This window comes from Monodon monoceros, unplaced genomic scaffold, assembly GCF_005190385.1.
Source record: "Monodon monoceros isolate NGI ecotype Baffin Bay Population unplaced genomic scaffold, NGI_Narwhal_1 Super_Scaffold_1, whole genome shotgun sequence".
Classification (NCBI taxonomy): domain Eukaryota; kingdom Metazoa; phylum Chordata; class Mammalia; order Artiodactyla; family Monodontidae; genus Monodon; species Monodon monoceros.
Window position 1 is genome coordinate 64,326,332 of NW_021703765.1, and position 14,345 is coordinate 64,340,676.

A 14,345-nucleotide genomic window follows, 5' to 3' on the forward strand; every position below is an offset into this window, starting at 1 on the left:
CAGGGGATCCATAGATGGGGCCTCTGTGGGGCCCTGGTCAAATGGATTTGGGGTCCACATCAGAAGCGTCAGGATGAGTCAGATGACAGGGGTCCGGGAGATGTGGGGGTGGGGTCTGGAGGCTGATCCAGAGTTCATGCTCCCAGAGTGCTCAGGCCCTCCTGCAGGAGAGATTGGGCCTGGGGGATTATGAGAGGGAGGTGAGCTGGGATGTCCTGAGGTGTGGGGCTGCCTGAGACATGCTGGGGTGGCTGGACCTCCTAGGGGCATACACAGACCCCAGAGCAGGTGCATGAGAGGGGTGAGTGCCAGGTGGGGCCTTCCATGGCCCCCAAGGAAGACACAAGGTGTGGAGCGGCCGGGAGGAGGAAGGAAAGCCAGTGTGGGCTCTACCAGCCTCCTCCCTGCTGGGAAGCGCCCGCTGGGATGGGCAGTTTTATCGCCCCACAGCCGAGGCCAAGCTGGGAGAGCCGGGAGGAAGCAGCCTGGAGAGGGCAGGGCATGCGTGGGGGGGAGGGGGCACGGAGGCAGCAGGAGGGCTCGTCCTGGCACGGAGGAATGAACGAATGCTGGGCAGGTCCTCCGGGATGTGGCAAGAGGCGGGAGCTGGGGGCATGGAGGAGGGCTGAGGGGGTGGGCAGAGGGAATCAGGGGCCAGGGAAAGGCTGCAGGGCTCCCTGGCCTTGGAGAAGCAACTCTCCTGCCTCATTTTCTGGTCGGGGTCAGGTGGGAGGGCTGCAGCGGGGGCGCCCTTGGCAACTTGTGGGACCACATAGCCCCAGATGTGTCTGACCAGCACTCCCCCACCTCTTTTGTTTTGTTTTGAATGCTTTTTGCCAGGGAGGAGTTGCTGTGCTCATTTTTCCCTAGTCCTCACCATTCCTTCCTGCCCCTCCTTACTCATTTATGAATCTACCTGGCCACGATAGACAACAGATTTTGTGACCCTGCCTAAGAGACTCCAGAAGCACCTTTTGGGGGCCATAATCATTCTCTGATACTGAGCCCCAAGGGCCCTCCAAGACATTTTCTGCTCTCCTCAGCCATCCCTCTGCGTCCTGAGGAGCAAACCTGGCTCCGACTGGCTCAGCCTCCTTAAGTCTCTGCTCCAAATGTCCTTTCAAAATGGAAAGGCTGGACCACTCTCCCCTGAAGGGTGCAAAGAGTTTTAGGTAAACGCCAGAAACATCACATCTTCCCAGAATCTCCTCCCTAGGCTCTCCCCAAAGAAGGGAGTCACAGCAACCCCTCACCTCCCATCTTCCCAGCCCCTTCCTCAGCCCCACAGGTACCTGTGGTCATCAATGCAGGCTTGTTGATGGCAGTCAGGAGGCCTGACCTTGTGGGACCCTGGACAACCTGTCCCCGCGGGAGCCCCACTTTGCATGGTGGCAGCAGGCAGGTTGGAGGAGGCCACCTCTGCGGTGGCTTCCAGCGCCCACGTTCAGTTTCGCTTTTTTACCGTCTAAAGTCCACGCCAGGGCCCCAGCCCCTCTTCCTGGAGCCTCCTTCTCAGCCAAGCCCCAGCCTGCCTCCTCCCCACTGACCCCCAAACCCCCTGACCAGGGGGCCACAGGTGGCAGCCTCCGTCTGCTTGCCTAGTTTCAAGCCACCTCCCCAAACCCAGGTGAGTCAGGGCTGTCTGGGGTACCCACTGCCCGGGGACCCCGATGACTCGGGGACCCTCCTCCCCCTCCCCATCTTCAAACAACTCCCAGGGCAAGCCACGCAGGAAAACCGCAGGGTGTTTTGTTGAAGAGTTCATTATAATTTTATCAATCAAATTCTTAGAAGAGGGAAAAAGTCTGCTCTCACCACCCTCCCCCTTCACTGCCCCCCCTTCACTCTCACTTTCTTCCATTCATAATTTCCTATGATGCACCTCAAACAACTTCCTGGACGGGGATCCCTGCTAAATATAGCTGTTTCTCTCTCTGTCTTACAACACAGGCTCCAGTATATAAATCGGGCAAATTCCCCATTTGAGCATGAACCTCTGAAAACTGCAGGCATCTAAGGTCTCCTCCAAGGCCCTCTGAAGTCCAGCCCATAATGAAGGTCTTGGCGGCAGGTAAATCCACCCGCCCCGCGCCGGCTTCCGCGCCCCGCCACGGGCGCAGCGGCAACTTGGGGCACTTGGCGATCGTGAGCGGGACACCCACTCGCCGCAGACACACGGACACTTGGGGCGCCCGCGCAGCCCGCCGGGCCGCCGGAGGCGCTGGGTGGCGGCCGGGAGCGAGGGCAGGCACATGGTCCCGGCACCGCGCGCCCAGCCCGCCCTGGGGCCCGCAGGTTGGCGGGCAAGGGAGGGTGCGCCGCAGCCTTCCTCCTCCTCCTCCTCCTCCTCCTCCTCGCTCCGCCGGCTCTCCTGCTGCTCTTCCAGCTCAGCTTTCTCCGGGACTCACCCTCCCTCTTTCTTTTTCTTTCTTTCTTTCTGTCTTTCCGCTTTCTCTTTTCCAACCGCGTCCCGGGCTGCTCCCTGGGAGGGGCGCCGGCCTCTGAGCAGCTTGCAAACTCCGGCCCGGGACGGGAGCAGGTGCCGCCTCCATCTGCTAGTGTCTGGAAAGCTGTGGTCTGTGCTAGGTGAGCCTGGGGTGTGGGGGCCCCCCAGCCATCGGGGGCCTCAGCACTGCCGGGGGATGCTGGGAGGCACAGGGGACCCAGAAGTGAACTTGAGGCTGCCACTGTCCCAGGAGGGGAACCGGCTCCTGCGCGCCACCCTTTCCCCCAACCTCATCGGTTCTCCAGCCTCACAGGTCCACCGACCCCAGCCCTTGATGCTTGGGTCACCTGGAAAGCAAGGGGGGTGGGGGGAGGCGGAAAGTAGGCACCCTGGGCGGGGAGGGGCGATCCTGGACAGGCCCGGACAGCTCTCAGCTCTCCTGTCACCTTTCACTTTCCTTCCTCCCCCGCCCACCTGGCTGCGTGTGACATTTTCCCTTTTTTCTTTCCTGGTTGCACCATTCCTTTGCCCTCCCGAAGGCTCTGGGGGATTGAGGGACCCCAGGATTCTCCTTGTCCTAACCCACAACCTGGAGCAAGGACCAGTAGACAGGAGTGGGAGGGCATGGAGGCCAGGAGGAGTACAGAGTGGGATAGGAAGTTTTGAAGAATGACTTGGGAATGGAGTGGGGGGGGCAGAACTGCAGAATTGGGGTGGAGTTGAGGGTCCTAGATAGGGTAGTGGCCACATTTGGAGAAGGATAACCACAGAATTAGGGGACAAAGGGCCCAGTGAGCCAAAATCATGTGACAGGTTTGGGAGATGAGGGTCAGCAGAACCGTCCCCTCTCCCCGTGGTCCCCTAAGAAGCCCACTCTGGGAGATTGAAGTGTGAAGTAACACTTAGGAATCTGGACCATCCTGGGAGGTGGGGAGGTAGGGGCTGCTCTTTTCCTTGAGACCTGCTGGGGCTGGGGCGTGGTACCCTCCAGCCAGAGGCCAGGATGGTGTCACCCTGGACCCAGCTTCCAACTGGTAGAAACAGCTCACGTCCTGCCCCCTTGCTCCTGTCAGGAGACAGCAGGGAGTGATCGATGGGAGTGAAGCAGAGACAGAGGGTTAGAGCTCCGGAGAGAGGGGGACAGAGAAGCAGATTTGGTGATATTGTGCAAGTAAGAAACAGCCATGCTGGGCGAAGAGAGAGCTGGAGGCTGAGAGGGGACACTGGTGTCCCTGAGGGAGACGAGGCGCATCCTCTACCATGAGACCCCTTGCCCACCCCCCCACCTCCCTGCTTATGGCTCCCTCCTGCCTGTTCCCAGGAGTTGTGCCCCTGCTGCTGGTTCTGCACTGGAAACACGGAGCGGGGAGCCCCCTTCCCATCACCCCTGTCAACGCCACCTGTGCCACACGCCACCCATGTCACAGCAACCTCATGAACCAGATCAAGAACCAGCTGGCGCAGCTCAACAGCAGTGCCAAAGCCCTCTTTATTCTCTACGTAAGTCTCCCCCCAGGGTACCAAGGAAGGAGGGAGGGAGGGGCTGGGCTTTGCTGCAGGGACCTGGGCTGGCGGGGCTGGTCAGGGAAGGGAAGGGAGGGGGACTGGTCCCACCACACCCAGACTCCCTCAGCTTCCTCCCCACCCCCTGGCCCAGGATCCGTCGCTTGCCTAGGGTGCCCAGTTAGATAGGGGCAGAGCTGCCTGGAGAAGGGGGTGCCTGGCACTTCTAGCCTTGAGATTCTTCCACCTTGTGGAGGGAGAGGCCGATGAGAGACAGAGAAGGAGGCGGTGAGGTGGACGGCAGGGTGCTGTTGGGAGAGACGGCGGGTTGTGGTTGACGGGGGTGCAGGGCCGCGCAGGAAGAGGGTGAGTGCAGTGGGTGAAAGGGCAAGTGTGTGTGGTGCACACGTTGGAGGTGAGACTCGGTGTTCTCCTTTCTGTCCCCATGTGGTCCTGATGACAGTGATGAGGAGGATAATTCCTTGCATGGTATAGGCCTGGATGCTTTACCGAGGGAATCCACACCCACACTTACTTCAGGCTCTCAGGACGGTCCCGAGATGCCTACAGGGCAAGTGATTGGGTCCTCATGCCACTGTGTTTGGGGTGTGGGGACTGAAGCCCAAGAGCTGACCCAGAGGCTTGGTGGCAGGGCTGGAACACCCATCCCTGACTCCCATGTCACCTCCCCTCCACCCCTCTGCTCCTCAGTACACGGCCCAGGGGGAGCCATTCCCCAACAACCTGGACAAGCTGTGCAGCCCCAATGTGACCGACTTCCCGCCCTTCCACGCCAATGGCACGGAGAGGGCCCGGCTGGTGGAGCTGTACCGCATCATCGCGTACCTGGGCGCCTCCCTGGGCAACATCACGCGGGACCAGAAGGTCCTCAATCCCAGCGCCCACAGCCTGCACAGCAAGCTGAACGCCACGGCGGATGTCATGCGGGGCCTCCTCAGCAACGTGCTCTGCCGCCTGTGCAGCAAGTACCACGTGGCCCACGTAGACGTGGCCTACGGCCCAGACACCTCAGGCAAGGACGTCTTCCAGAAGAAGAAGCTCGGCTGTCAGCTCCTGGGGAAGTATAAGCAGGTCATCGCTGTGGTGGCCCAGGCCTTCTAGACGGGAGGTCTCATAGCGCACAGTGACCTGAGATCTTAGACTTAGGTGGCTCTCAAACTGTGGCCGGGGCCCAGAGCAGTGCCCAAGCCAAGTGGGGGCTGCTCGCAGACCCTGAGGGGTTCCTGGCCAGTCTATTCCCCTCCAGGGTGGGCTGTGATGAAGCCAAGCAGAGCCAAAACTCCCAGAGGGAGAACCTCTATATGGCACCAACTAGAAGAAGGCGCCCCTTCTTCTGGGATACTGCAGCCAGGCACCCGGTGTCAGGCTGGATTTCGGCCCCTTCTCGTCCCCTCAGCCAGGGTCTTTGTGAGCAAACCACACAAGTTGCCTCCAGTGACCCTGACCATGGGGCAAGACAGCAGGGGTCGGGGGCATTGCCTGGCCCCCAGCAGAATGACAACTATCAGTGCCCTCGCTGCCCCTTCGGTAGACCTTGAAAGGTCTGGTTGGAACTCAGGCAGCCCAGAGGGGCTGGGATCCTGAAGGATCCTTGGCCCCTACAAGTATGGTGAGTGGAAGGCTAGAAAGGGAACTCTGGTTTGAGATGCTGCCTTGTCTTGGGTGTGATTGGAGAGCTCAGGCCTAGGACTGTCAGGTGGAAGGTTCCAGAAGGAGGTCGCTGGCCTTCAGCCTCCTGGGGAGGCAGAGAGGCCACCTTCAGGCCTGGGAAGGAAGAGAGGCCCTTGAAAGTCTCGATGGGCTCTTCTTCCTTGAGCCCGCAGTCTGTCCTGCTGTCCCGGTGGCTGGGGTCTGGTGGCTGGACCTGGAGGCGGGGTGTGGGGAGGTGGACGGGTTGTAAAGTCAGGTGAGGGGGTTCTGAGGGGACCCAGAGTCTTGTGGGCAAGGGTCTGTAAGGGAGGGGTGGATGCAGTAGTTCAGAGTGGCAGCTCACATCTGAGGCCCACGGAGGCCCCGTGAGGTCACACAAAGGTACTTGAGGGGCACCAGAGGCCATCGCTGGACCCCGGAGCAAGGGGACAGTAGAAGTTGAGGTCAGGGTCTCAGGAAGCCTGAGACCCAAGGGTGCTGTGTGTCTGACCCAGCATGATTGTCTATTTATTTTGATGCCCTATTTATATTAACTTATTGGTGCTTTAAATAGCAAAGTTAATTCCCCTTTCCCTGCTCCCTCTCCAACAGAAATAATATGATGGCTCCTTCTGCAGGAGCCGGGGCCAGGCCTTAGCAGGGCCTGGTCTGGAAGTCGAAGATGTTACAAGTGGGATAAGCCTTATGGGTGAGGCTCATAGAAGGGTCAGGAGCTGAGAGAACTGGTCAGTCTGGGAGGGGACGGGGGACCCGGCTCCAACCCCCACCCTAACGGTAACTGGCTCTGGGGCTATCGGGACCCTGGCTGCAAGGCAGGCTGGGCCAGTTTGTGGAGTGGCCAAGGGGCCTTTTCCCAGGGCCACCGTGTTGCTTGGCTCCAAGGGGCCCATTCAACACTGTGTTGTCCGGCACCCCCTGGAATTGTGCTGTTGGAGGCAACATTCACCATAGAGATGGCACCCCTGGAGCAGTGGGCAAGGCAGCCCTGGTGGCCCACCTGCTGCTGTTTCCTTGTCCTCAAGCTGCCTCTAGACTAGCAGTCTGGGGGCCCTGGAACAGTCCTGACCAGCACCCAGCGGGGAAGTGCCTTCTCGGGTGGCCTGAACACCCACAGAGGGCGAGAGGACCTGGCTGGACCTCAGGAAGCTGGACGGCCCAGGGAGGAGGCCCCTGCTCTGGAGAGGAGGACGAGGAGGCCCTGGGATGCAGACCAGGAAGCTGTGGTCCCTCCTGCCCCACCTCCCCCCACACCCCCACCCATGTCTGGGCTCCCAGGCAGGGAACCTGATCCTTTCCTTTGTGCAGGGGCCAGGCTAGTGGAGAAACGCCCTCCAGTCTGGGAGCAGGGGAGGAGGGCCCAGAGCTGGGGCAGCTGCTAAGAGCAGGGTTCTGGCGTCTTCTCAAACCCTGAGCGGGCAGCGAGCCTAGCCGTTCAGCCAGCACGATTTTGGTGCTTTGCACTCACTTTGCACCCCTCTGCCTCCTCCGAGCACTTTACTCATGTCCATCGGAGGGCAGGTGGGCAAGGCAGCAGGCAGGCCCTGAGGCCTGGGGTCGGGGGCTGGAGGTGGGAGTTGTCCGTCCCGTTGGCAAGGCTGTTTTGTGGCGGGTGGTGGAGGAGACCACGATGGTTACATGTTTTCCAACACTGTCTTAACTGAGGGTTAAGACACTGAGGGTCACGCTCAGCCTTGTCCAGGATCTCAGCCTGCTGGCCCCCGTCGCTCTGCTCCTTCAGTGAACGTGGCTTGGAAGGCTTGGAGCTGGCTGGTCCCCCTTCATCTCATCATCCCGTGGACGCAGACTCCCCGTGCCAGGCCCACCTGGGCAGCCTCTGAGGCTCGGGGACCAAGCGATTCTCCTCCCCCAGGCGTAGCCCCGGCTCTGCCCCTCACCCTCATCCTCAGTGCTCTTTGTAGAACCTGTCTGGCAGATGGGCACCCACTTTGCACAGCATCTCTGAATTTTGGAGCCTTTGTGTGGAAAAAAGCTTTGCAGTGCAGGAAGCTGTCCACTTCCTCCTTTATCTGGTTTTGACCCACACCTGCATCCTGGGTCACGGCCCCAGCCCGAGGAGGAGGGAGAGGCCGGCAGGAGAGGAGGGGTTAGGACAGTCCTTTTGCAGTTTATCGAAAGAGGGGTATTGGGGACCTTATTTATTTAAAAAATTTTTAAATGAGAAAGCACCACTATTTATTTGCCTCTCCTCCCCCTCATCCTTCTCCCTCTCTCCTTGTCCCCTCCTTGGGGACGTCTCCCCGATAGAAGCAGTCCAGCTCTGCCTCACTGGCTCTCCAGGAAAGACATAGCGTGTGGGGCTGGAGGCCACAGCCAAGTGAGAGGTTAATTTCCCTTCAGATGGTACAGATGTTCTTACTTCCGGATTGCCACCCCCCTCCACACCCCCGCCTGTCCCTTACCCACACCCAGTACCTGGGCGTCACTCCCATCCACACTGCTAGCTCTGTGCATCCTTCCGTGTTTCCCTCCTTCCTTTCTACTGGAAAGGACTTGGCCTTGGGGGACAAATTCCTCTTGATGAATGTACCCTGTGGGAATGTTTCATACTGACAGATTATTTTTATTTATTCAATGTCATATTTAAAATATTTATTTTTTATACTGAAGGAATACTTTTTTAAAAAGAAAAAAAGAGAAATTAATAAAGAATCTACTCTTGGCAAGCTTTCCAGATTGTATTCATGTGGGGAGACGGGGCTGGAGGGGCTGGGACCGTCTCTGTCCTGGGTGCCCAGCTGGGTGGGGCTCTGCCAGGCCAGGGGCGGGCGGGTGGGAAGATGGGGTGCTTCCACCGGGCAAGGGTGCCGGCATGGGTGAGGGCGGGGTGGGCAGAACGTTGGCACAGGCAGGACAAGGTGGGTGGGGCTCCAGATCATGGGGTGCCACCAGGAGGTCCTGTTCGGAATCACGCAGGACACTGGGGCCAAAACCAGGGCTTCTGTTGGGCTCTTCTGGGCCTGAGGAGCTCTCCCACTGCAAACACTGCTGTCCCTGTTCCTGCCTCACATCTGGGGACCCCCTTTCCCTGCAACCTTCTTCCCAGCCTCCTGGAACCCCCTTCCTTGGAGAACAAGAGAGTTTGGAACCGGATGGTCACAGATGCAGCGACTCTGGAGCAGCCCCCAGTCTCTCCCCGGTGCTTTGCTGGGGTCCAGGGCTCCCCCAGCTGAGATTCCTTTAGGGATGTGGGTAGTTTTCTGAGAGCCACCTACGTGCTCTTTCGTGAATGTTTGTAAGTGTCAGGTCGTGTATAGGTTTCCAAAGGTGCGTAGGATAGAGTTCATGCCTCTGGAAGCTCCAAGGCGAGTGGGACAGTGAGTGAACATATATGTGTGTGTGTGTGTGTGTGTGTGTGATGGAAGAGGCACAGAGGAGGTGCTGAGCCAAGGCGGAGAGAGCGCTCACTGCCTGGTGTCAGCAGGGCGCTCAGGCCGAGGTCCTCTGCTTTCTCTGCCAAGAAGGGCCTGGACTCACAGCAACACTGGCCTCACCTGGGGGTGATCAGGAAGGTGGCATCACTGCCTCTTCTTAAAGGGCAGATTTCAATTCAGCAAGTCTTGGGTAGGGAGGGTGCAGATCCTTGCTGAATTGAAATCTGCCCTTTAATAAGATCGCAGGTGATCCGAGTGCACGTTAAAGCCCAAGAAAGGCCGCTCGGCCCTCCTTCCACCTCTCCTCCTGAGTCGACCAAGACGCCAAGTGTAAGTCACCAAGGGCTGCAGAGTGGGCAGCTGCCTGGGAGGGAGAGGCCGGCGGCTTCTGGGGGCCCCCAAACCCACAGCTGTTTCAGACTTTTTCTCCTGAAGCTCCTGGCAGGGAGGGGGCAGGCTAGCTGAATCCCCCCTCCAGGCCACACTCCCAGCGTCCCCCACTTCTCCTTCTCTCGTGGGAGACAAGGTTGAAGCTTTTCAAAAGAAACCTTTGCTAGAAAACTAGAGGAAAACAAAGCAAACACCAAAGCTCAGACAGGAGGGAAGTACAGGGATATCAGATCCTAAATGTCATCCTGGGGGGGCTGGCTGGGCTGCCCGGCCCTTGGGGTCTTCCCTCACCTCTGTGGGGAGTTCTCACCCCAAGAGAGGGCAGGTGTTTTGTTCTCTGCCCTGCCGTGGCCAGAGAGAACACAGGGTGGTTAATTGGTCATTGGGTGATCCTCCCACAGGAGGTGAAACAGTCGGTGGGTGGGAGGAAAGGAGGCCGCCACTCTGCTGGGAAGGCTGTGCCCTTGAGGCCTGGGTCCTCGCCGTGCTGCCACATGCAGTCCTGTGACCCTCCAGAGTGAACTCAGCTCTCTTATCTGTGAAACTGCAAGAGGAATCGGTGATGAATGCCATCCTATCTACTTCACGAGGCTGCCGAAAGGCACCCGAGAGCAGGGAACTCGAGATGCTGTGTGAATTGGCATGGCCGGCCCATCAGTAGGTAGAGATGGAGAAAAGAGAACCCAGTGCCTCAGACCCCAGAGCCATCTCTGCAGGAGAAAGGGGGTCCTCTCCCCCAGTGAGTGCAGGAGGGAGGAGCTGACAGCTCTGAGTCCAAGGCTGGGGGGCTAGGCTGACGAGGAAGAGAGGGAACAGGGCGGACAAACTTTCAGTGAATTGCTCCTCCGACGGTACCCTGAGTCGCGGGCCTGGAGGAGTCCAGCCCAGAGAGGAGCCAGGGGCAGCCCAGGTACCCAGCTGAGCCCTCTCCCATCCTGGCTCTCGGGAGGTCAACAGGACAGGAGAGACACTCCCTCCCCCTTACCAGGAAGCCAATTGTCAACAGCTATCCCGCTAGAGGCACAATCCCACGGGCTCTGTAATGACCCTGCACTTTACAGTTTACAAAGCATTTTCTCACCCATCGGGAGATCCTCCCAACCATTCTGAGATGGGACTAGAGTACTAGTCCATTTTACAGATGAGGAAACTGAGGCCCCAGGAGGCTAAGGGACTCTCCTGACATCCATCACTCAGCTTGTTGAGAGAGGCTCCTTATATTTGTTCATCCTTACATTCATCACTTGTCCACTTACCTCGTCAACACTCTAGGAGCCAGGCTTCAGACCCAAGCAGCTCAAGGGTCAGCAGTGGAAGAAAGAATTTCCCAGGTCACCTCTGCCCTAGATTCAGACTAGGCAGAAGGAGAATTATATTATCATGCTAAACAACCACATTTTCAGCAATAAAATTAACATCGTAATGGAAACACTATCTATTTATTTCCTTATTTATAGTCCTCTTTGTCCTAAACAGCATGCAAAGCATCTTGCAACAGAAGGCACGTTATAAAAATACTGATAAAATAAAGAGAATCAACATCGGAGAAGACAGAGACAGAGTGAGAAAAAAATACTGATAAAATAAAGAGAATCAACATCGGAGAAGACAGAGACAGAGTGAGAAAACTAAGACCACAAAGAGAAAGAAAATAAATGTTTCAGATCACGAGGGGCCACATAATTATCATGGCTGAGCTTCAGAGTTGGCTCTGAGATTCCTGGCAGCTAAAGGAAAAAGGGAAATGTGATCTATTAAGCAAAAAAAGGAGGAGGCTTTCTAGAGCCTCAGGGAAAACACAGCCTGTCCTGGAACTGGGTTCTGAAGGGGATTCCTCCCTTGAGACCCACGGGGGTAGTGGGTGATGTGATGGGCCCTACTGCAGTGAGCGAATTCCTAGGGGCTGTTTCTGCAGCTGTCTTTGCAAAAGCTAATGCTTAGCATCCGATGCAGCCCAATGACAGGAATTCTACAAGAGCCCAGGACAACGCAGTTACAGACTGGGGCTCTGGCCCGACCCAAGAGTGGACTTCTGAGTCCTGAGTTTGAAGCAGGGGCTGAATATGCCTGAGAAGCACCCCCATCCCCAGAATTTTGAAAAACCTTTTTATGGATGTATAATATGCCTATAAAATGGACATCAGATGACTTCCTCCCTCCTGGAAGATTCTGTGAGGCTGGAGTGATGCCGGGTGGTGCATGAGGAGAGGGGTGGGAAGGATGCACCGTGATGCAGGCAGGGGTTTGGGGGTCGGTGGGCCTTGAGTCTCTGTCCTCACCTCACTCCAAGGCCGCTCCGGTCCCCTGGGGCCCCTGGCTTCAGCGTCCAGGACACTTTCCGTGCCCCCTCCTGCCTGAGCAGAGCCCAGCTTGAATCTGTCCCTTTGACTTGGGGGAAGCACTGCCCTGCCGTGGCCTCACTTCAGGGGCCAAATATTTCAATCATGAGGACGCGGTCAAGCCTGCTCAGTCCAGCCTCAATGACGGCGGTGAGGAGAGGGTATCTCTGGGGGGAGCGGTGGGCGGCGTGCAGAGGGAGCCGCAGACGGGAGAGGGGATGGGAGGCTGAGTGGGGTTTAGGGAGCAGACAGGCCTTCTCCGCTGGTTGAGAACAAAACCACCGGCTGGGAGGAAAATATGTGTGAGGCATTTTTGTAATTCCAAGAGGCTCAGTCCAGCTCCTGCCCAGATGGTCAATGAATCAAAGCCGGGAAGGGCTCTACCTGTCAGCAGGCTTTCTCCTGGCCCTGCTCACCAAGGCCCCACCTCTCCGACCCCAGCAGGCCAGCTGGAACCCTCCCAGTTCCCCAGAAGGACGGTTCTTTGAAGAGTGTGTCACAGGCAAAGACCAGATGCGGGCAGCCCATGGGCAGAAGTCTTGGCATCCCCCTCTGCCTGCTCTGCTCCCCCGCCTTGGAGAGGGGCATAGCCTGCATCGCCCACTACAGTGGGTTCAATGGTGGCCCCAAGAAGATATATCCGTGTCCTAATCCCTGGAACCTGTGTGATGGTGTCCGTATTTGGAAAAAAGAATCTTTGCAGATGTCATTAGGGATCTTGAGGTGAGATCATCTTGGACTTTTCAAGTGAGCCCTAAATGCAAGGACAAGTGTCCTTATAAGAGGCCCACAGAGAAAAGAAGAGGAGATGGTCACATGAAGGCAGAGGCAGAAATTGCAAGGATGCAGCCACACGCCAAGGAATGCCTGGGGCCACTAGAAGAGGAAGGGAGAATCCTCCCCTGGAGCCTTCCGAGGGAGTTCGGGCTTGCCAACCCCTTGATTTAGGACTTCCAGCCTCCAGATCTGTGAGAGAATAAATTGCTGTTTTAAGCCACCCAGTTTGTGGGAATGTGTTACAGCTGCCCTAGGACACTAACACATCTGTCTATCCCCTTGAAGGAGCCCTGCATTTTCATTTTGCAATCACATTGCTGGCCCTGCCCAACTTCACCTTCTCGGCTGGCCTCCCCAGTGCCCCCTGACCTCTGGCCATGTGGCTCGGTGGTCTGTTAAATGTCCCATCTTTTCACCGTTCCACATGTTTGCTCTGGCTCCTGCCTTTTGTCTAGAATGCCCTTCCTCCTTGGTTACATGGGAAATTCTTTGTGGTCCTTCCAGGCCCAGCTCAAATGTCACCTCTTCCATGAAGTCTTCCTTGACTCCTTCAGTTTGACTGTCCTAAGTCCATTTTAGCTCCAATTGTATTTTTGCACAGGGCTCTAGAATTTGCCAAGCTTTTCCTTTATATGATCATGTTTCACAAGGATAATGATACCTACTGTTTTTTGTGCACCTATTATGCACAGAGCATGTACTAGGTAATAGAAATAGTAGCTTCCATGTACTGAAGGCCTATGCCAGGCACTTAACCATGTTACACTATGTAAAATGAGTGGAGTACAGACCGCCCGTGTCCACAGCCCTGGGAGCTAAGAAGTACAGAATCTTGGCCCTACCTTGGAGAGGCCCAAATGGAATCTGCATTTCAGTGTGATTCTCAGGGGATTCTGTTCATTTGAGTCTGAGAAGGGCTGACCTACAGCACCCAGCACAGGGACAGGGCTCTGACACCCTGGGTTTGAATCCTGGCTCAGTCCTTTGCAGCTGGGGGAGCTCAGGCAAGTTTCTTCCACTCTCTGGGCCTCATTTTCCCATTTCCCATTTTCCCTCATCTTCCCTCATTTTCCCATTTTCCCTCCCCTGTCATGTGACTCTCCTACAGCCTTTGAGAGAAGTAGATGCCATAATGCCCGGCACATAGGGTAGGTGGCTTAGGTAGCATCTGAATATCCAAGTCCTAGCTGCCTCCGCCTACCCTGCCCACAAGGGCCATCTGTTCTTGATTCATTTTGAGAACTTTTGAAAGCCCCCCGCCATGATGACCCTGCTAAGGGAAACCTCAGACCTCCTAGAGGCAGCAGAGGAGGTATTGGGATGCAAGGGGGCCTTTTCATCTTCCCCACTCCCACCCCTGGCCTGGGCTGGGGAACCCCAATACCCCCGACTCAGTCCAGCCTGCCACATCCTCTAGTTACCGCCCCTCACCCCAGGGACCCCCGGGGAGGTCCTGCTTCCCAGCAGCAGTGAACCCCCAAGGGAAGCGCTGGAGGAGGGGTAGCCGGGCGTGAGGTCAGCCCCAACATCAGCCCCTCTCACTTTCCCTGGAGGAGGCCGCTGTGCGGGTTCCAGCCCTGGGGGAGGCCTGTCCCTGCTCCAGGGCCAGACCACAGGCAGCCACGCTGGGCTGCTGCCAGGCTGGGGGGAGGTGTTCTCAGCCCCCAAGCTCCTCTCCGTCTGGCCCTCAGGACCCCTCCCCGACCCCAGATCCAAGCAACCACCAAGGGCTCTTCCAAGCAGGTGAGGTCATTCTCTCCACCAGACCAGCCTGATGCAAAGAAGTCAGCCACCCGCGTGGCAGGATTCCCACACCCCAAGTCCCTG

General features: G+C 57.4%; 1 protein-coding gene across 1 annotated transcript; it reads left to right on the forward strand.

The window, feature by feature from the left end:
• Positions 1-1,903: 1,903 nt before the first annotated feature.
• LIF (LIF interleukin 6 family cytokine) lies at positions 1,904-8,265 on the forward strand. The gene is made up of 3 exons (XM_029227680.1): positions 1,904-2,071; positions 3,768-3,946; positions 4,661-8,265. Exons 1-3 carry the CDS (start codon positions 2,053-2,055, stop codon positions 5,069-5,071), a joined length of 609 nt encoding a protein of 202 aa, XP_029083513.1. The 5' UTR covers positions 1,904-2,052; the 3' UTR covers positions 5,072-8,265.
• Positions 8,266-14,345: the final 6,080 nt, after the last annotated feature.

What these genes read in the sequence shown, in the direction of transcription:
- LIF (XM_029227680.1), top strand. An exon ending in AAGCCCTCTTTATTCTCTAC is followed by an intron (nt 3,947 to 4,660) that starts GTAAGTCTCCCC and finishes TCTGCTCCTCAG; the next exon opens with TACACGGCCCAGGGGGAGCC.